Source organism: Hesperophylax consimilis, chromosome 11 (assembly GCF_061612785.1).
Source record: "Hesperophylax consimilis isolate HC1 chromosome 11, BYU_Hcon_1.0, whole genome shotgun sequence".
NCBI lineage: Eukaryota > Metazoa > Arthropoda > Insecta > Trichoptera > Limnephilidae > Hesperophylax > Hesperophylax consimilis.
The window spans coordinates 25694429-25717859 of record NC_142846.1 but is presented as its reverse complement, the minus strand read 5'-3'; the positions used below and the strand labels follow the sequence as shown (position 1 = coordinate 25717859).

Here is a 23431-nt window from a genome sequence, read left to right as displayed (position 1 = left end):
CCGTATTAATGGAATAAAAATATTGACCAAATTTCTGATGAAGCATACTTAAATGTTAAATTTCTGCCGAAGCATACTTAAATGTTGTTGGACCAGATCCACAGTTAATTGTTTGTTTTCAATTGTACTATATTTGGTCCTTTGGTACATTTCCAAACATCCTTTTTGCAACTCTTTCTGCCATAGTTCGTTATTAAGTTCATTCAAATGCTCGAATATATCAGCCATGTATGCAAGTTTGGCTATCCAGTAATTATCATCGAGGTTCTGATATAGTTCGGGCATATTTTGATTTAAAAGAAACTCACGCACCTCGTGACGAAGCTCAAATAATCTAGCCAAAACTTTGCCTCGGGATAGCCAACGAATTTCAGTATAAAACAATAAGGATTCATATTCGACTCCCATTTCTACACAGAGTATTCCAAAGATTCGCGAGTTTAGGGCTCTTGATTTAATTATGTTTACGATTTTAATACATTCATTCATCGTGTTCATAAGTTCCTCCGGTAAATTTTTGACCATCAATGCTTCGCGATGTATGCAGCAGTGTGTAAATTGTAACGTTGGATTTTTTTTTTATTTTACACAAGAGACAAAACCCTTTTTCCTACCCGTCATTGCCGTAGCGCCATCCGTGCAAACAGCAATGCAATTGCTCCATTTAATATTATATATTTTGAATAAATCATCGGTTACTTGAAAAATTTATTAACCGGTAGTTTGTTTTGAACCTCCTTACAAAATAAATAATGTTCTTTAATAAAATCCTCGTTAACGAAACGTACAATAGCTATCAACTGTAATTTATTTTTAATATCGGTTGTTTCGTCGATCTGAAGCGCAAATTTTTCAGCAAATAACAGTTTTCTAATCAGTGTTCCTAATATATTGTGAATACGTCTTTTAACAGTATCGGCAGACAATCAAAAATAGACAATATTATGAAAAATATTTTGTCATTGTGTATTAAATACGTAATATTGTAAAATGTCAAATACATTGAATTTGACCGCGGCACACCTGTATCCGGCTCACGGCACACCAGTGTGCCACGGCACACCGGTTGCGGAGCACTGCTCTAATGCACCAGTATAATATTTCCATATTGTAACAGAAATGCAGTTGTTAAATAAACCAACACAAACACTCACTTTAAAAATAATGAAAACTCACCACAGACAATAAAGCTAACAGTTATAAAGACCATATGATTCTGGTAGGCGTTACCAAAATTTTTAAACATCGAAGTCCACTTATATCATCCGGATTTATTCTAGAACAACAAATGCACAAAACAAATTGCAAAAACATTGACTAACTTAACCTTCTACATACCTACATAATACATGAAAACACTACATAAATACAAATATTATTTATTATGTATATGTATCAATAAAAGAAACCAAATCTTGTTAACGAAAAATTATATTTTCACCTCTATTTGGTGGTTTAGGATTACAGGGGCCTATCACTGTATATTTTGCATATTATTACATGTATAAGATAAGCCCCTGTGATGCTAAGCTCTATCAGGATTCTAATTGTTTTCTGAATCCAAAAATGTATCTAATTTGGTTTAGTTTCTTGACTATAAAAATGTAGATGGAGTATTATCAATAGGTCCTGGCAGTAAGTTTATCTCTACCTCAATCGTAACATAGCGTTGTATTTTATTGCATGTTTTTAAACTCTAAATTGCGATTTTTCAGGACAAATTTAAACAAAGTTATGATACAAAAAATTCGAAGATAACTCCTGTAAATTAACAGATTTGCAGATATTTGTAGGGCCAGTTAATACAATATGTATATAGTATTTTGTATAAATAATTGTATCAATAATTTATACAAAATTAATCAAGCTCAAGCATCTTTCTTATAAAATTGTTTAATTCTATTGATCAGGTGGCCCAACGTGCTGTAGCTTCAAGCCAAATGCCGAGGAACGTTTCATCCCCAGCTTTTACCACTCCACACCAGGGTCTGCCCAAGAATGGCTCTGTTCCATTCTTCGATCGAGTCAGGAAAACCTCAACAGGGGAGAGGTAATTATAAATAATTAAAGCCCTAAACATGGTAGTACTGGAAACTGTGTGTTTGGTACTTGCCACATTTTGTGTGTTTTTTTAATTCTAGATAAAAGAAAATTACATTTTCACTTATTTAACTAGAAATAACTAATAAATTACACATAAATACATTACATAACGATATTATTCACTTTCATTGTTTTGTTGATTGAGCATAAAAGTGAACAATTTTTTTTTAAATGTACTTACACTTTTTTCATTTTTAATTTTGTCTGGAAAACAATTATATATGTTGCCCATCTCATAACCAATGGATTGCTTGCTATAATGAGTATGTATGGTGTTTAAATGTATTTTATCGTGTTGCCGTGTAAAGTGTGTGTGTGTACTTGGGACGTTTTAATGAGTTCTGTATTTGTATGTATCCGTTTAGTATTTATTTTGTATAAGGAGACATGTATTATATTCATACAATTTTCTTAATGTTATAGTTTTGTTTTCATATATAATTTTTTTGTGGATGTTCTAGGTTTGAAGTGAAATAGCTTTTTGATAACTTTGTTTTGTGTTACCTGTAGCTCATTTATATATGTTTCATACGCGTTTATTTATTCCATAAATAGTTTAAATGTGAATGTACGAGGCTATAATATAAACCTTTTTTTAATTTAATTTAGTAACAGATATGATATCCGGCTAAATATGCTAAATAATGACACACAATGAGATAACAATGTGTTGTTGTGTTTGTAAGATTGTGATTGCATCTACTCAAAGTTAATGTAGGAAGAAGGTGACAAAATGTTCCCTGGTCAGTGCCAGAAAAGAGTTTTAAAAATGTTACAATACAATAACTTACAAAGTTTCAATAATAATGGTTCAATTTCATTAAGGACTGAATTTTTAGTTCCCACAGTTAATTTTGATTGAAACTAATTGAAGTGTAATTATCTAATGACATATTTACAGATTCAAACCATCGTTGGCCGCCATTAAGTCCTCATCTCGAGCTTCAATTGACAGCAGCTCTAATAACAGGCGCTCATCTTCTAACTCTGTTTCAGGAAGAAATAACAATGCTGATTATTATGTAAGTATTATTTCCATATTGTAAATTAAGTTTTCCTACAATTTAACTTAAAAAAGTTTTCTTAGGATATGTTGTTTGAATCTCTGTCACATGTGATCGGATTTCTTTAACTGCCGATTCTTGACCCATTAGAGCGTTTGATTAAATTTTGATCTGCTGTCAAGAATAAAGGTCATGATGTTATGCTTGATGACTGAAGAAAGTTTGATCAAACTCTAAAATGGGCCAAGAATCGGCGGATAATGGGAATCTTTCAAATGTCAAAATGAAAACAGTGAATAAGTTACAACGAGTTCCTGATATTCATGCATAATCAATAACCATTATTAAAACAAAACAAAAACAATTTAGAACTTGTGATAATTATTCAGTTAATTAGTACCATTTATCTATTAAAATTTGGGTCACGAAAATGCTGGCATGTTCCGTTGATCTCTTATAACAATTGAGTAATTGTTTGTGAGATGGACAAGCTGCTATTTAATTTATTAATGAATTTGGGTGAAATAGTTGCTGAAGGCGGTGCTTTCTGGGCTTGGCAATTAATTTATGGGTTTTGACTAACTTTTGACCTATTGGTCAACCATGAATCATCACAATTTATAATTACAACTGCAAAATAAGTTGGAACTTACATTCAACCAGTCTTATAAAGATTCACTAACAAGCCGCGCTGCGCTGGTATAGCTATACGGTGAGAAGGGCCAAATACTGCATGGGTTAAAATATTTACTCATAATAATATTCATGCAAGATTTTTTTAGACTGGCACCCCTTGTTCCAATCCTCAAAAACATGGTCATTTTTGCATTTGCATTCAATTGCTAACGTCACATTTCTTCAGATGACATTTTCGATGTCATCGACCCGGTCTGCATTGAATTGCTTCGAAATTTTGCCAATTTGATTATGCGTTCCGTATTTACTTTGGTAAATCGATTTAAAATATGCCTCTGATAGTGCTGTCAATGAGCGCAACCGATCGATATTTGTCAAATCAACAAGATTTTTAACAAAGATCGTGATCTCCGTTTTAGTATCATAGTAATATGTCCCTAATCCTGGGGGTCGGGTAGTTTAAAAATCTGTCAGCCACTAATACTGCGGTATTACAGCCGGTATACGCACTACTATTATGTGTAACATTTTCTACTAACCTGTTCTTATCCTTCCGTATTACCTATTATGAGTAAGACGGAACATGTTTAATCGTGGTCATGAAATTGGTTTACTCTGCTGCAATTAATTTTGACTTTTATGCTGAATGGAAATTTATTCAAAATGTTAAATAACATCAACTTTAATTTTTTATAATATACTAGTTGAATCCCTCGGCGTTGCCCGGGCTGTAAGGAGAGTTAGATAGACAGTAAATTGCAAAATTTCATAAAAAATCTGCTTTAAGGGCGTTTACATAAATATACGGCTGACAGCAAAACAGTCGGCGTGGGTGAAGTATACCGAATTACTGCCGAGTGAACTCGAAACTCCCGTCACACTAAACATTCTCTCCCCTTACCCGTGCCACATACCGCATGCCCTCCCCTCTTAACTGAAATTTGTTTACTGATACACGTTTTGCATCTACTTCAGATGGGAATTTGTCCCAATTAAATGGAAATATGTCCCAGATAACCAAAGAAAATAAGTATTATTGTCTTTACTTGGTTCCTGTTCCTTGGCTATTGGGATACAGGTTTTGGGTTTTGGGTTGTAGATTTAGGGTTTTGGGTTTTTGGGTTTTGGCCAAAATTACCAACTGTCCCCATAATCCAGTGTACCAATTAAGCGAAATTGACTGTACTTGAATCGGGTCATGTCAAGAGTCGTTACGTCGGATAAGTATGTATGAGACGATGAATGAATGTGAACAAAAAGAGATGTCTGCCAATACATGGTTATGTGGCAGTCTGTCCTCTCTGCCTACCCTTATGGAGAAATGGAGTGATAATTAGTTAACAATACATTTATTTTCTTATTTCAATGAAACATTCACGGCTGACATAAAAATAAATCATTGTGGGCAGTACCCACAAATATTTATTATATACCTACATAATATAATGTACATTTTCTAGACACATAATAGTATTAGTGTGTACTTGTATGCGTGTGATTCGTACATATTAAATAAGATATTATGTAGTATTAGTCTACATATTTGTATGTACGTATCGCCGTCGTTCTGGCAAAAATCACCAACACACATGCACAAGTTTTGAGATATCTAAATTATGATGTTAGACAAACAATTTTATTTTAATGCTTTAAAATTATTTCTATTATTATGCAGGTAGATGAAACTTTGAAATTCCCCCTACATAAACTTTAAAACTGTATTTTTAACTTTATGTAACATATTTTAACCTTCAAATATGCAGTATCTCAAAAATGTGTGTAATGGTTTGGTGAATTTTGCCTGAACGGCGAAGATATGATACATACGTTTTCTAGATAGTATGAGTGTGGTGTGGTGTTTGTATATGTATTGTGTGTAGTTTTTCTGTCATTAGGTATGTCAAAGATCGTCACATAATGTACAGAGCACATGGCCCCTAATAAACGGCGGTAACGTCCCAGCTGTTTCACTTTGGACGAGTGCCAGAGTCGATGTTGGCAATGGGCTGATCAATATACTCGCAAAGAGTTGAAGGTTCAAATTGTTTGGATTCTTATCGAGATAGGAAATTTGTTTTGAAACAGTTTTGTAATAGAATACTTACTGTATTATCTTATTTGCATATTTTATTTAAAAATATAACAATTTAATCCCATAACGTCATTAATATGATATGGCGGATTCATTTCAGTATAATTCACCAGGTTTCAAAATCATTAATTTACTACAGAATACTTTTGGCTTTGATTTGAGCTGCTGAAAAGTATAAATAAAAGTTATTCTTTGATCACAGTCTATGAAGCAACAATGCTACACACTAGACATAAGAAAAAAAGACTGAACGAATGAATTCACTTAACAAGGTGAATCAGCCTGACTACTATGAACGATTCTACTCTCATTTATACTATAACATTCTGCTTGTCTTTTCGAAGTCATTCCCCTTGAAACACAATTAAATCTATTATTTTTCTTCTCTTCTTCATGAGGTCTCTGGTTTTCTCCAGTTTTATCTCATCTGTGGACTCTTAGCTCGCTGTCCCACGGTCCGGTAAGGAATCGATATAGACTGAGTACTGCACACAAAATTAAAGTTCGCTATCGTTTGCAGCGCACTTTTCAGTGGGACTTGCGGTGGGTGTGCAGTACTTAAGTAAGTAAGTAAGGTTTATGCCGATCCCTTACCGTTTCCTTACTCTTACCCACCAGATGCGATGACGGGCTTACTGCTTTTCTTTCTCAATCTAGGATGTTGTGAATGATAATACCAATACTAATGGATAATGACAGCCTTTGACTTGCTTGTTATTCATTCATTCGTCTTTCTATCACGCAGGGAGATATTTAGCACGGCTCTTTGTATAGTGGCCTTTTTCATTACCACAATCTTGTGTCCATGTTTGTGCTCCAAATTTAATTATTTGTTCATTTCGTTTGTTTGGAAGTGTTGAAGTATCTTCTAGTATCTGATTGAGGCGGATGTGGCATATGTGATACACAAAGTTTCACTAAAAATCATATATTGTGTCAAAAAGTGTCACATGATGTATCGCGAAAAAAAGGTCAGCGTAGTAAAGGCTATATTTTGTTAATATTTATCAATTTGTGTTAACTTTATAGGATACAGAGAGCATGTACAACTCCAAGATGTCCCTGGGCGTGCCTCGTGAGGCTGCCGGCAAGATGGTCCGCCCCCTCTCCCGGAAGGACATCTTCTACTCCAGGTCCGTGGTGAATCTGCCCGAGTACCAGAGCACCAAGTCCTTGTCCCACTATCGCCAAAGTGTGCTGTCACTTGCCCCCGCTGCCACCAGCTCCCGGGCGGGAGATGTGGAAAGGTCTTCTGAACGTAAGTTTCATCTTATTAAAATTTAATGAATAATTTAATGAATAATTTAATGAATAATTAAATTAATAATTTAATGAATAATTTAATGAATAATTTATCATGTAGTGTGAACTAATTCAGAAAAAAATTTACACTCAATTTTTGAGTGTTATCCAAACACGAAAATAATTATGATATGAATATCTGCTATTCACCAAAAAATGGCAAATCATAGGTTATCGATTTATCTAAATAAAAATTGGCTGGTATTCTGGAATATCACCACCAGGGGTCTAGCACGGTCAAATCGATAACTTTATAGTATTGGATCGATAGTTTCAACTGATGATGATTTTATATCGATTTCCCGAGTATGGTTGCGCTCATTAGGCGTGTCGATCGCCAATCCAATATTGACAATGAAATAAATAAGAAATCGCCCTACAATAGCAACATTGGCAGGTATTGTTTATGGATTGGAATTCCGAAACGTCAAATGGCTAGGTACGTACGAATAAATTGAAATTGTCGAATTGAAATACAAAAATCCACTTTATTAATGTATATTGGCTCCGCATATCTTTTTTGACACGAAAAAGGGAGTTAATTTGTCAATGAGTTCATTTCTGAATTCCTTTTCTCCAAACTTGAACGGATTTAATTGATCGCACACACAACTTCTTTCAATTCTATGAGGTTCGTCAGTCTGTGTCCGTTACTTAATAAGCCAGTAATTTAGCATCACGAATGAAAATATTAAAAAAAGTTGTATATATTGACATTTCACCAAAGCTTATCTAACACTTTGGAGGTTGCAATAAAATAAGGCAGCTTTTTTATCTTCCGGCTGTCCGAATATTTCAGCAATATTGACCGTGGTCGCACATACCACCTAATGCTGCCTAAAAACCATAGATAATGGATTTAGTCAATATCATATTGATATTGGGTTTTATTGACTGACCATAGATCATGTTTTATTATTATTATTAGTTAATGAGAAAGCAGCATTCTGCTGATGCGATAATATTTCACATTAAGTTTAACAGTAATTGAGTTGTTTTAGCAAACAATAATTATATTATGTGCAGGTATGTAAGTTAATTGGTATACTAAAATTATGTTATTATTCTTGCATAGGTTACTTTGTTACATTGAGTAATATCAACTTCATTTGCATACTAACAATGTGCGAATGAATGTGTTTAGGTATATGATTATTCATTTTTTAGGTCCTATTCACGATTCCCGTGACAATAAATAAATTAATCTGTGCTCAGAATTGCATTTTGTTCGGTGACCAAAAAACGATGTATTTTTTTGTTAATCGAATTCTGGTTTTCATCTTTATTTTTTTAGATCGAATATTGATTGTTAAGGTTTTCGGTTTGCTTTAAAAAATGATAAATTAATAATTAATAAAAACTTGTATTTGTGTATTAGTTTTTTGTGATTATTACTAATCAATGTCAATGATTTTTCCAGATTACGACCTCTGCCCGTGTTGCCATGTCCCCGAGTCCTTCAAGACAGCCTTGGCCTCCATGATGGACATGAGCCTCCTTAAGAACCCTGCCTTCATGATCATCGGAGTATCCAACTTGTTTGGCATGGCCGGGCTTTACGTCCCCTTTGTGTATCTTGTGGACGCTGCCATTCTCAATGTAAGTTGGCGTATCATTTGACAAATCTGTCACCATCATCTCGGTACCTACTACATACTTGTTTTCAAATAATCTCTACCGGCTTTAGTCCCAAATTATTCTTCCACAGGTCTTTTCATAATCAATTCAGAAGATTGGTCAAAGTCAAAAGATAGATTTTTGTACATCCAACATAAATGTTGTCCTGTTCTACCCTTAACTATATTTCTGTATTCTCTCACTCTCTAATTTAACTTCCATTCAATGTATGATTAATGTAAGTCGATTTCAAAGATTCCAATCTATTTCAACCTCGTTCAACCTCATTCTAAAGCCATTCTTTGTACAATTCACTCCTGGCAACACCGAACGTATGATTTCCCACAAATTCATAGGCGAATAAATAGCTGACAATAGCGGCCAGAAGTAAAATTACAAGATTCTCAGCAAAAATCTCACATTCTATACTACTTTCTGATATAAACAACTTACCAACATGTATCCGCTGTATATGTATGTAAATGTAAATGAATGTTAGCCGTAAGTCTCTAGTTTTGAGTCATAATTGTAAGTCATATTATGGTATTATTGTCCTTCAATACCCTCTCTGTCATAAAAATGTATCGTTTTTAAGTCACTTTATAAGTCTTAGTTGTAAGTCACTAGTTATTTATCTTAATTGAAAGCAGTGGCGGCTAGCTCTTAGGAGTGTTGGAGCAACGCACTCCCAAAATATCAACCAATCAAAAAATAATAATTATCAAACGCTAATCAAAGCAAATAACATTAATAAGATTAATACAGTGGTGCCTCACACAACGAACTTAATTCGTTCCAGGAGCAAGTTCGTTATGCGAAAAGTTCGTTATGTGAAACGCGTTTTCCCATAACAATACATGTTAAAAAAAATAATTCGTTCTGTAGCATAAAATATGGTAAGATGACATAAAAAAAAGATAAATTTTTTGTTATTATTTTTATTTAGATATATCTAAAAACATAATGAAAAAAACACACATTTTTTAATTTTAAGAAATAATCGAATCTTGCACATCTTCATCCATTTTCCGCCGATGGTGCAGTGAAAAACCTGTCCAAAGTCGTTTGTTTCTCTCTTTTCTTCAACATCTGCCGGAAATAACGGACAAGAGTATCGGAGTACAGGTCGTTGATCCTGTTTGCTTCAGCGGAATCCGGATAGTGGGCATTGGTAAACTCCTGAACTGCTTTCCATTTGACCAGGATGTTCTTGATGTCAGCAGTTGGAATTGGTTGATTGTTTGATTGTTGCTCCTCGTTATCAGATGACGCTTCCCTTTGAGCATTGTCCTGTTGTTGGGCCAGAAGTGTTTGGAGCTCTTCAGTTGTCAGCTCTTCTTTGTGTTCCTCAATAAGCTCCTCTACATCCTCTTCCTCTACCTCTAATTCCAACCTTTGGGTTGCTACACTGTTTTACCCCACATTCACTCCTTCTAATTATTTCCTGTTTCATTTCAAGAGAAATCACCTTCCTGCTTTTTTTAGAACCCATCATATAAAAAAAATGTTGAGTTTATCTTAAAAGGACGACTGCCGTGATACGTGTGCGATTTAATTCGTAATGAAGAACGATTGCTGCGATACGTGCGTAAGTTAAGCGTACTACGCAGTGACTAACGAGTCTAACGACTGCCTGCGCGGGAGGATGCAATTAATCGGCAGTGATCGTAGAAGATCGGGCGACTTCGTTGTGTGAAGCAAAGTTCGTTGTATGAATCGTGAAATGAACGAAAAGGAAGTTCGTTGTGTGCAGCATTCGCTGTGCGAGGCGTTCGTTGTGTGAGGCACCACTGTACTATATTGTTACCCTAAGAATACCATAAGAATTAAGTTAAATTCAACCGGCTCGAATTTTCGTTCTTTGTATTGCGTGTCATAAGTCACGTGGTGCGTGCGAATTCCATATCACTCGATGAGAAACATCACCCGGGAATATCAATTGTCTATATGCGCAGACCGTGGATGCTGACCATAGTATTGAAATTTCTCCGAAACGTGAACCACTTTAGTTTCCAGCTCGCATACTGATCACTCCAGCAGGTCCAGGATATGCTTACAAAATTCTATTTGTTAGTGTCCAGAGTGTCCTTCGCCGCTGAAGGTTTACCTGATATGACGTACGGATAGAATGGCAATATTTTTAGCGCACCACCCATTTTTGTGATCACAAGCTGCCACTGATTGAAAGCCACTAGTAATAAGCCTTAACTGTAGTAAGTTATAATAAATAATTATAATTAATTATCCCCTATAACTTACATAACTGTAAGTGATAGGGGACAGGTTACCTATATGAATTAAATTGTAAAACACCCTTGATCTGATTTACTAAAATGATGCAACTATTATTATTACATTTTCCATAAATCCATCTATTATATTCAAGTCATTTAACATTTTCAGGGGATTGAAAAAGAGAGTGCTTCTTTTTTGCTGTCCATAATCGGTATAACTAACACCGTGGGCCGAGTGGCATGCGGCTGGGTGGCGGACTTCCCCTGGATGAACTCGCTGCTGCTGAACAACATCTGTCTCGTCATCTCCACCATCGCCGTCACGCTGACGCCCTACTGCTCCTCCTACACCTCCTACATCGTCATGGCTATCTTCTTTGGTTTCGCCATATGTAAGTCACTAAGTCCTTCCTGATGTCCATAAGGGCTGAAATTCTTATATTAAAAACATATTGCCAAAATGTTTTATTTTATTTTGTGAAGTTTAGGCACAAATATCAAAATGTTTTCTGATCATAATATAAATAACTTAATTTTCCACAATATACAATAAAACTATACCCGAAAAAGGATTTGTAAGTAGGAGATTTTGGTTGATTCTGCTCGCAGTAATTAATTAAATCAATAATATTTTTAAGCGATCAAATAGTCAAAATAAAAACACTTTATTTTGTAGCTATAATGTACTCTTTAGATCCACAAAACAAGCATTATATTAGCTAATTTTTTAGATGGATTTCATTGCTAAACCCTTCACAATCACCAATCGGTATTAATCCATGTACTTTTATCTGATTACAGCTGGCTACATATCTCTCACTTCCATAATCCTGGTGGACTTACTAGGTCTGGACAAGCTGACCAACGCTTTTGGGCTGCTGATTCTGTTCAGAGGCGCAGCGGCGATCGTGGGTTCCCCGCTGGCCGGCGCGGTATACGACGCCACCAACTCTTACGACACGTCCTTCTTCATGGCCGGCGCCTTCTTTGGAATAGCCACCATCACCAGTTTCATGGCGCCCATGATGAAACGGTATGAATATGAATAGTTGATTAATTAAAGCAAGATAAAATGTCATATTACAATAAAAAAAAACATTTGTTAGTGACCTCCGATGAAAGTTTCTGCATAATTTCTTTGGAGGACAAAACCTCCAAAGTTGTAATAATTGTTCCAGCCCATTTAATAACAGTATCCTTGGCTGTACGGACATTTAACTATATTGAAAGTTGTAATAATTGTTCCAGCCTATTTAATATTAGTATCCTCGGCTTTAGGGTCACTCAACTATGTATGTATATTGATTGTTGTAATATTTGTTCCAGCACATTTAAAGACACTCTCCTTGGGTAAAGGGATACTCAATTGTATTGAAAGTTGTAGTATTTGTTCCAGCCTATTTAATGACACTAGCCTTGGCTAAAGGGACACTCAATTATATTTAAACTTGTAATTTATTGTTCCAATCCATTCAGTGACACTATTCTTGGCTAAAGGGTTACCTGACTCTTTTGAAAGTTGTAATAATGTCCCAGTACACTATTCTTGGCCCTAGGAACACTCAAATATTTTTAATGTTGTAATTCTCCCAGTCCATCCTATTATACTGTAACCACGTTTTACTTGGCCAAATAAGCAATGCCTTAGGAAATACCATGTTAACATTTGAGTTTAAGTTATTTATTATTTTTTATAAAAATTCAACTCAATTGAAATTCACCGTTCAAAAAACACTTCCTAACTGCGCTACTCATTTGTAATTATGTAAATGAATCAATTATACACCTGGTTGAGTGTACAACAAATAACCGGTTAGTAGCCGAGTGGACAAGTGTGTCGGGCTCAATTTCTCTGCTAGATAAGTCCTCAAACCTTTCACATTGCACAAGCAACATTTTCCGCTAATAATTATGGTATTAGGAGTTTTTCAAATATTTTCAGGTTATTCGTAATCAGGAAATGGTTGTCTTGGTGACTTACAGTAATGTCAACATACAGGGTGTATCGGCACTAACCCGACAAACTTTAACCAGCTATTCCTTAGCACATTTGGAGTAAAAAATGTTATGTGCACTTTGCTGTCCGGTAACGTTTTTTTTTAATAAAAAATTAATTAAACATATTTTCACCACATGTCACCACTGTTTTATCCTTTGTCAAAATTTGAAAGCAACATCGCAACTCTCGCGTGTTGCTGCGAACGAAGCCCGTATTACATAATCCAGTACCAGAAAAGAAATATTTTATTTAACAATAATGATTATTCACATTTTTCGTATGCGAATCACTGATTGTCTTCTTGTATTGTACACATCAGTTTTATTTTTGTATCTAAATTGTTTCACCTCTGGAATGCTTTGGTTTCACCTCTTACGCGTTTCACGTATTAAATAGTCTAATTTTGAAACTAAGAAACTAATTAGTAGATTTCCTGAATTTATAATCGAAGTCCAATAATTCTGAGCACTTTTAAAAACAATTTTCCTCACTTAGGTACTTATCAATAATAATAATTGGATTATTTGAACAGCGCCGTTGTTTTTTAAATCACCGTAAGTGCTCTGTCAAAATGTTACTTGCTAGGCTATCCTACAACGTATATTTTTTAATAAATTTAGTTATTTACAACTTCGCGGAATGTGATTTATGAATATTATTGCTTATGTTAAAAGCCTTCCAGAATTACCGGAATATAACGAGCAGCTTGACACACTTAAGTTTATTTCCACTAATTTGAAGGTACAAAGAATGTATAGTTTTAAAAACAATCCCGATGAATCAAAAAACGGTTCATATAAAACTGCTGCGCAACACACTGAGACAAAGGAAAGCACTCACACAAACGTCATGACTGCATTGGATTGACCACCTGCAAATGAATGCTGCCAGATTGCTAATTTATTTAAACAATAATTATTAAATTTTATTTAAAATATCGCAATTTTTTTAAAAAATCGACAATAAATTACAACTATAATTTAAAAAAAATATTCTTAACCCCACGCTTTTTCGTAATTGATTAATTAATTCAGAATTTAAACGTTGCTTGAAATGACTAGCCGTATTTGGTGACCAGATCTGAATATCCAGGTTCAGAATTTAAACGTTGCTTGAAATGACTAGCCGTATTTGGTGACCAGATCTGAATATCCAGGTTTAGAATTTAAACGTTGCTTGAAATGACTAGCCGTATTTGGTGACCAGATCTGAATATCCAGGTTCAGAATTTAAACGTTGCTTGAAATGACTAGCCGTATTTGGTGACCAGATCTGAATATCCAGGTTTAGAATTTAAACGTTGCTTGAAATGACTAGCCGTATTTGGTGACCAGATCTGAATATCCAGGTTCAGAATTTAAACGTTGCTTGAAATGACTAGCCGTATTTGGTGACCAGATCTGAATATCCAGGTTTAGAATTTAAACGTTACTTGAAATGACTAGCCGTATTTGGTGACCAGATCTGAATATCCAGGTTCAGAATTTAAACGTTGCTTGAAATGACTAGCCGTATTTGGTGACCAGATCTGAATATCCAGGTTTAGAATTTAAACGTTACTTGAAATGACTAGCCGTATTTGGTGACCAGATCTGAATATCCAGGTTCAGAATTTAAACGTTGCTTGAAATGACTAGCCGTATTTGGTGACCAGATCTGAATATCCAGGTTTAGAATTTAAACGTTGCTTGAAATGACTAGCCGTATTTGGTGACCAGATCTGAATATCCAGGTACTTCCTCACCTTCCACTCCTTCCCTTAGCCATAAAACTTACCCCAATTCAACATAAAAATTGTTTAAATTATCGGATGTAATGAAATGCATAATAATTAGACCCCAAAATACTTAATTATTCAGGGAAATAAACCCCTGAGTCATCAGTTGGAAATACCAACGACATTAAGTGAAATTAACAATGCAATAATCCTATTATTGCATTGTTTAAAATTTCACTTAATTATTAGCATTAGCAAATAATATTGGGATTAGCAAATAATAATTTACGACAATTTACTCGGAAATCAATAAAGCCAGAATAATAAAAAAAGAAAGTTATCACTTACGTCGTCTGTAAGTGGCTTTACCAAAGTTTGATAATGCCGTCAGAAGGTGAAACAGCTGTCACGCGTAATAATAATTACAACTAGCAGAACTTGTTTATAAACACACTGTTTTTATAAATTTTTTAATAAGACTGTTAAAATAAAAAAAATCTCTAAATTGAAATGGAGTTCTACAAACTAAACTTAAAATCAAATAAATTTATTGCGAAGGTTCAAAGTACTGTACTGTAATATTATATTAAATAATTTTTACGTGTTTAATTATTGTTTAAAGTCAGATTAAAGCGATTAAAAAACCCACCTGGCAATTCTTATTCGAGTTTCGTTGTTTTTACGTATTGGCGCGCTTACAAGCATCAGTCGTCTCATTTTTAACCATTAATATTTAGTGTGTAGGAAAGAGAGAAGACGCTTTTCGACACACTTGTCGAAAAACTTGTTGAATGCCGACGGGCATACTCTTCTACAGATTTTATTAAATATTGATATGTAGGTAATATTGATGTGTAAATGAATGACATTGTGAGAATTTTACCAATAAATAATAAATGAAAATGCGGACATGTAGTTTATGTTAATTTTTTTATTGGAGCATTTGTTCGAAGTGACTACCATTATTTTCGATGCAAGCGTGTAGTCTTGTTATATTTTGATTATTTAAGTTTGCAGGATTTGCTTTAATTTCTGCAGCGGCTTCCATCACTCGTTCGAGCAGTTGCTCTCTTGAGGCTATTGGCTTAGCATACACTTTTTCCTTGAGAGCCCCCCACAGGTAGTAATCCAGGGGGGTCAGGTCGGGTGATCTTGGTGGCCAAGCAATGGCCGGACTTCCACGGCCTATCCAACGACCAGGAAACTCGACATCCAAGTAGTTCCGCACGGCAATCGAATAGTGTGGTGGGGCTCCATCGTGCTGGAACCACATTCTCCGTAGTAATTCGAGGTTCACATCTTCCAGAATCTCGCCCAGTTGCACTTGTAAGAACTCCAAATACATCGGTCCATTTAGTCTGGGAGGCAACTCGATTGGACCGAGTATTTGATTTCCCAGGATTCCTGCCCACATGTTGATGGAAAATCTGTCCTGGCTCGACGACTCCCGAACAAGCTTGGGGTTTTGTTCAGCCCAATGGTGCAAGTTGTGCACATTTAGCACTCCTGTTTTAGTGAACTGTGCTTCGTCGGTAAACAATATGTTTTTCATGAAGTCTGCATCTCTTATGACATTATGCAGCATTCTTCTGCAGTACACGACTCTGGAAAAGTGGTCATTCTCCATGAGGCCTTGGCAGCGCCTATAGTGAAAAGGTTTGAGCCCGTGCTTCTTCAGAACTCTCCATACCGCCATGTGTTCCCTGTGTCCTATCATCAGAGCGACCCGACGCACGGACAGCGTGGGGTCTTCGGTAATTAAGTTCAGGATTCTCTCCTCAACTGCCACAGGAACGATGTTGTGTCCTCCGCCGGCGCCTTCAATCCGTCCGATGCCACAGTCACGCAATTGTTGATACATCTGAAACAAAACAACAAATAACAACTGCTTTTATTATTCAGCTCAGTAATAATGTCAAATAAACAATCGCGGGCTTTTTCACTCATTTTATTTTTAAAGAACACTTATTTTAGGCACATATCAGAAAACTTACGTTTTCTCTTCATTTATTTCATTTTTTTATAGTAAAATGTATAACAAAGTGTTTTAAATTATAATTTTCTTAACTAGGTACGGTTGATATCTTGGATTCACAGGGGTGAAATTGAATTCAAGTAATTTAAATAATCCCATGGTGAGAAAGGGAGTGAATTCAATTGCAGTGAATGATGCATTTATTAGAGATTAAAATTAATTAACTTTTTAAAACGCCGTTTAGTGACCACTGAACACAAATCACCTAAAGTACAATTTACATTTTTAAAGTTGGTGGCCCCTTGTTATGTTTTTAATGTTCCCAGTTTAAATTTCAAAAGCGCTTTTTGGCATTATCAATGAATGTAAATAGTTTCAATAAACAATTGATAGGGTACAAACCTGGACAAAGGTAGCATGGTGTGGGACGCGTCTTCCAGGAAACCTCATGCGATACTCCCTTACGGCTGCTCGTGAATTTCCATTGCAAAATCCATAAACAAAAACAATATCTGCTTGCTCGGCAGGTGGATAATTGAGGGGCATATTTCAACAGTAAAAACTTAGATAACAAAACAAAAACGAAACTAGAAACTTGATGACATGCGAACTCCCAAAACAGCACTGACCACTGATACGAGACGGGGTGGCGGGAACCACACGGGACTTGAGACAGAATATGTGTGAAAGAGATGACAGTAGCGCGGCGTTGCCAATTATTTTACCCCTATACTGTGGGCAGTAGCGGAGTGTGGAAATTTTATTTATTTTTTGTTTTTAAAAGAAAAAAAATGTTACCGGACAGCAAAGTGTACATAACATTTTTTACTCCAAATGTGCTAAGGAATAGCTGGTTAAAGTTTGTCGGGTTAGTGCCGATACACCCTGTATATCACTATTTATATCTTGTAGATATTTTAAGAGTTTATCAAGAAATCCAGAACAGAATTCAATTACCATTGACTTTTCAGATGTGCAATAAGACATGGTCTCATGCCTCCCACCCTCTCCTATCCTTAACCTAAGGCTATTGATGTTTCCAACCAAGGTATTGTAAGACTCCCTGAATTCGCTGTAGAGGCCTAAATAAATATATTTCTACAGGTAGTTTTGAAATATTTTATAACATATGTACATGATCAGAGATGTGCTTTATTTCAAATAAATCCATTTCAAATGGAAATGCAAAATGCAAAATGGGTATTTTGCATTTTGCATTTGAAATGCTTTTCTAAAAACCATTTTGCATTTTGCATTTTCAAATGGAAAAGTTTTGACCCATTTCCATTTTGCATTTCAAATGGTTTTGGGTACACATTTTGCACATCTCTGTACATGATTAATTTTTGTAGATTAAAATTTAATTAAACTTCATTCCGAATTTCCCATAATTCATATTATTTTTCCCCTAAAAGCAGTAACACAATTTGGGATATTGAAGAGCAGACGAATCACAGAGGAAAATGGAATGCAAATTTGCAAGTGGCTAAAATATGATCTACTGTGGTGATAGTCATTACTTCATGATTAGTTTTTAATATCAGGCAATAGGAAAAAAACGTCCCTGGGAAAATCTGGAAATATTTTGGAATATGCTTTCTGTGGCCATCCTGTACTGTCTTCTGGCCAAACTGGTAAATAATAACAGTTGTAAAATTTTGCCCTTTGCGATGGCCTGCAGTCCATAACGGCTGTAAAGTTAATCAAACCAAAAAAACATTATAATATAATTTACGGAAGTATAAAGTAAAAAGGTTATTTTTTTATTGAAACAGACAACATCCAGATTTAGAGTCTCTAAGGTTGCTTGCCCCTGGTAATTATTTGGATAAAATCACTGAACAGAAAATCAATAGAAGTGTGATCTCTACCAATTTGAAAGAAAACTGGTGTTGCCAATTGACGTAAGACCTTTTACTAGGCCAATGAAATTTATCTGTTCAAGAAAGAATTTCAATATTTGAAAATGTGTGATCATTTTTACCTGAAGTGAGATAAAACTGACCTTACTTCAGGCACACAGACATGCATATTGGTTTATCTGTAAGTGCATAAATCCTGTACCTATTTTAAAAGTATATCTATTGAAAATTAAAGAGGCTGGTGGTTTTACACAATGGTAAAATAGATCACCTCTGTCCAGATGATTAATTAATTATTTTATTAGAACTGTTTTTAATTATTTGTTTAAAACTCTCAGGTTCGTTAAGCCGGAAGTCTCAGCGCAAAATCCAGACGCGCTCACCCCCATAGACGAGGAAGACATGGATGACGAGGATCCCGATGATACCCCCATCACGATGGGCATGCAGCCCACTCACGGGGTCGGCGGCAATGGGAGCACCGGGGGCGCCAAGGTGCCCCAAATAGTCCATACGGCCGCCAGCCCTCTGTCCGCAGAGGCCCCCAGCCGTCCGGGAGACCGCCAGAACGGATCCGAGGTCAAACAAATAGAGTCGGTGCTATAGACAGAAAGCTGGGCCGAGCCGGCACCAAAGATTGAAAACGCACGAGAGTTTAAATCTCTTACGAAATTAAAAATTTGTGTATCTAAAAGGTGTACTTAATGGAGATTTTTATAATTTGAAAACGAAACACCGAGGAATCGCTGGCTGCATTTTAATCTACCGTACATTATACAAACATAATGGGCAATGAATTAACCCCTATCGATCGGATCGGCTGTAATGTGCAAAAACTTTACGCTGACGATTTACACAATTAAAAACGTGTGACGGCGTTGTATTTCGTCGTAATTGAAAAGTCAAGTATTTTGTAAAAATATTGTATTAGAACTGGTTCGTAGTGCAGTTCAACCGGCCATCGTAATTAATAATGTGAGATAGTTCCATGCGGTGATCGGACAGTGAGCAAGTTTTATTCTCAAGTGTATTTTCAACCAAAGCTAACAACTCTTAACCCATCCAAGAAAAGCAATACATATTTATATCTTTATCTTCTCCTCTTGTAGACCGTAGACGTCATCGATTAAATCAGCCAATTGACTAAGTTTGCAATATTAAAAGTCTGAATATTATAAACTCACATAGTATTTAGATGTGGAGTTGTTAATTTGTGCCATTAACAATATATTTTATTATTATTTTTTAACTCACAACTCGCTCAAAGGGGATAACCATTAAAAAAAAACTCATCTTTTTAAAGACGTTTTTGATTGAATGATGAATTATAATGTAATTTCATAAATAGATGTACATTAGGAAGTGCGTTTTGAGTCCGTTATTATCTTTTGATAATAGTGCCACTGTTTGTTGTGTACGGTTAAAGAAATGATGGAAGACTAATAGTTGCCATATCTCTAGTGTTACCATATTTGATGAACTTTGCTTTTCGCCAGTACGGATGGGTTAGCATACCTTTAAATGCATTAGAATCAATTTTAAATGTTTAAGAAGAAGGGATGACGGCTTCCCAGACGCGAGGGGTGTTTCACAAGTTTCCTGTGAAATTAGGCAAGGTACCTGAAAATATGTCTTTACCTCATGCGGAAAGGTTGAGGACTTTATTTGTAAAAAATATAAATATTAAGTGCGGACTGTATCGTTATTTTGTTATGTATGTTGTTTCACAACAGACACAGGCACGTGCAAATAATTCTATTCCAAAAGTGAACAAGTCTTTTTATAATTTTGTGTACCTATGACTCATTTTACGTTATTTTTTTAGAACACGTTGAGTCTGTTTACTTTCATATTGCACATCCTATTTTTATCGGCTATTAGTACAGCATTTTAGTTCATGTTATAAATTATTAACATATTCAAATTGAGTATTCCACGATCACCGTAAGTCTCCCAGTGGACCTGAGCGCAACTGGCGCTTATCTGGTACCTACTATAAAATTTGAATTTTACATTGATATCTGCAGTTACTGATTTCAAAGTCTGCGAGCTTATGTTGGTCGGTGTTTGCCTCCTGTTGAATATTACTTACATTACAATGCAAATATAGTATTATTTAAGGTTTGTATATTTATATACTTTTTCATTAATTATTACACACTGAATGTATGAAAGAGCTTTTTGCATATTTGTAGCAAAAACTAGAATAAAAACAGTAAAAATAAATCACTTTAATTCGTCAATAAATATCTTTTGTCTATTTTTTGAGGTTGTACTTAACTGATTGATGTTACTCAGTGTTTGAAAGAAAGTACTTATTGACATTAAATATTGCGTTACAGATTACATGCTCGTAGAAACCTACATTTTGCTAGGCTTCTAAAATCTAATTTTAATATATTGTTCATGGAAATTTTAATTCCAACCACCTCATCTTATAAATGTCGTAATGACAATTTAGCAAATTTCTTTTGTTAAGAAATTTTATATGAGGATACACATTACCCATGTTCCGTGCAATACTTTATGCGATTGGGTTATAAGAAAACAGCCTGTCATAGTATTGTTTTGATTTGTCAAGGCATATTTTTAAATTATTTTCTTCCTTTTATTGCCTTTGATAGCAGTATTTTTGTTACATTTTACACAATAAAAAATTAAGATTTTTCACAAAGAATGTTTGGTATTGTTCAAGCCATTATAAATAAATCTTGTTGATTTGTCATACAATATTAGCTCAGAAGAAATCTTGTGCCATGCCAATGTAAATACATAAATATAGCAATATTTTTTAAGAAAGCAAAAAGAAATCCAAAGAAATCTACAACAATTGTGATGTTTCAGTTACCAGAAGTTATAATTTTATAACAGTTTATTTGTTATTTCATGGAACGAAAGGAAAATTTTTATTTTTCAAAATTGAAGTGGTTTTTTGCATACATTTTTAATAGATATATTTATACTTATATTAAAATTGTTACTTTTTAGGTACTTTTATCAAACAATGTAACCCTTTTTTTGATAGGTATCTTTAATTAAAAATATATTTCTTTAATGTTAATTATTCATAATTTTACTGTGTAATCTATAATTATTATAATTGAGGTAAATTCAAATAGTATTATTTTTATTAAAAATTTGAACAAAGTTATTATAATTACGCAACTATTGGAGATCAAATTGGTAAGATTGGTCTATCAAAAACTTTTCGTTTTGGCAACATTGTAGCTTTAAATTTGATATAAAAATAACATTTCATAATGGATCGTTTAGTTTTATAATAATATGCAAGTTATTAATAAAAAATTGTGTATTACATTGGGGTAATTGTAACAAAGAAGAACAGAAAGTAAATTACAAAAAATAAGTTGTTGTGTATTATGTATTTACAGAAATTATTGCAAAACTAACAATAATTATTTCCATCTGTATTTATGAAACGAGGATATGTTTAAAACAAGAATATGAACAGTTTTTATAATAAACAATTGCTCATACTTTGTTTTCATTTTTAATTTTCAAAGTTATAAATATTTTGTGCTTAGGTACATGGGATGCTTTGTATTAAAAGGAAAGTGGCTAAACAAGGCATTGATTAAATTATTAACATCATTCGAAGAAGTAATATGTGATGAACATTTAAAATGTTATTAAAAATGTCAATTTTTATAGACTATGCCATAATAAATGAATGTTAAAAATGAGCGTTCTCTCTTAGATATTTTACATAACTGTGACGACTACGAGTTTGCACTGCTTTGCGGATACATTTGTGTGTTTCCTGGTCTGCCTGTTTATATTCAAGTAATGTGTTTCTCTCTTGGTGAGTACATATCTTTATGTGCAATTTTGATACAAGACCTTCAATTTGAAGATTGAACTTTGAAGGATTTGTCATATTCTATAGAGGGTGGACGTGGATAGACAAAGCTCAAGGTAAATGAATACAATTTATTTAATCTGGAATAGGTAATGTATCGAAGTGGAAGGAGGCGCAGCTCATGGAAGAAAGTTCATGTGCCCATTGTTAAGTGTGTTGAAGGGAATATAATGTAACGCTATAACTATGAATGTATGTGTGTCTCTGAGACGTAAAACTAGGTTAACGGAGAGGATAGCTGGCCATGTTAAATGTAAGAATTAGGTTAAGTCTCACAACCTCCCTGGCTGAGAAAGCAGAGTGTGCGTGCGCTATAATTGCTTGAATATGAATGCCTGTTCTCTGTAAATACATTTGTGTGAGAAATGATTGTTTCCAAGTGCTCTTTGAATTGATAAGAAAATAAACAAACTGTAAAATAATTCGTACACAAGTATAGCCAGTTGTGATGTTATGATTACCTATAGTAAGAAATGTATTTTAAAAATTAAGAGGTTTTGTAGACTGAATCGAGCTGGATAGAAATTTTATGTTTCTTTGTGCTTGCCTTTCTTATTTCAAACGGTCAATAAGTAAGTGACATTAATTTTTACCACCGATGTAATGTTTGTCAAATATGAATTATTTTATCTAAAAATATGTTTTAATAAAAATATTATTTGTTTAATTCAGGCGTTTTTCTTGTACTTGCATGCATTGACAATAAACTGTTGAACGTGGAATTGATTTTTCTATATCGTGTTTACCCTCAAGCCGTTGCACCCCGTTGGTATTCATCTGTTGAGTAACACACTGACAGCATTATAAAGAACATGCATCATTCACTGTCATATCATTCAAAGAAGTCCTACAAATCAATTTTTGTATCACACTAAAGCGGACGATGCTTTCGTGGATCTCAACTGAAACGTGCAATGATTATATGAATGATAATGTAAGTGAAAATACTTCCGATGGTAATACGGATGACGACATAAGGGAGTCAATTAATTAATTATCACTATTTTGTG

General features: G+C 34.5%; 1 protein-coding gene across 4 annotated transcripts in view; it reads left to right on the top strand.

The window, feature by feature from the left end:
* The window catches only part of LOC149419970 (monocarboxylate transporter 14), a 174579-nt gene extending 151436 nt beyond the window's left edge, over positions 1 to 23143 (top strand). For all 4 annotated transcript variants that reach the window (XM_089637399.1, XM_089637398.1, XM_089637400.1 and 1 more), the window contains 7 exons: positions 1911 to 2050; positions 3005 to 3125; positions 6865 to 7093; positions 8558 to 8736; positions 11158 to 11380; positions 11790 to 12021; positions 18880 to 23143. In XM_089637399.1, the coding sequence (XP_089493525.1) occupies positions 1911 to 2050; positions 3005 to 3125; positions 6865 to 7093; positions 8558 to 8736; positions 11158 to 11380; positions 11790 to 12021; positions 18880 to 19147 (1392 nt within the window). In that variant the 3' untranslated portion in view covers positions 19148 to 23143. The remainder of the gene's footprint in view (positions 1 to 1910; positions 2051 to 3004; positions 3126 to 6864; positions 7094 to 8557; positions 8737 to 11157; positions 11381 to 11789; positions 12022 to 18879) is intronic.
* Positions 23144 to 23431: the final 288 nt, after the last annotated feature.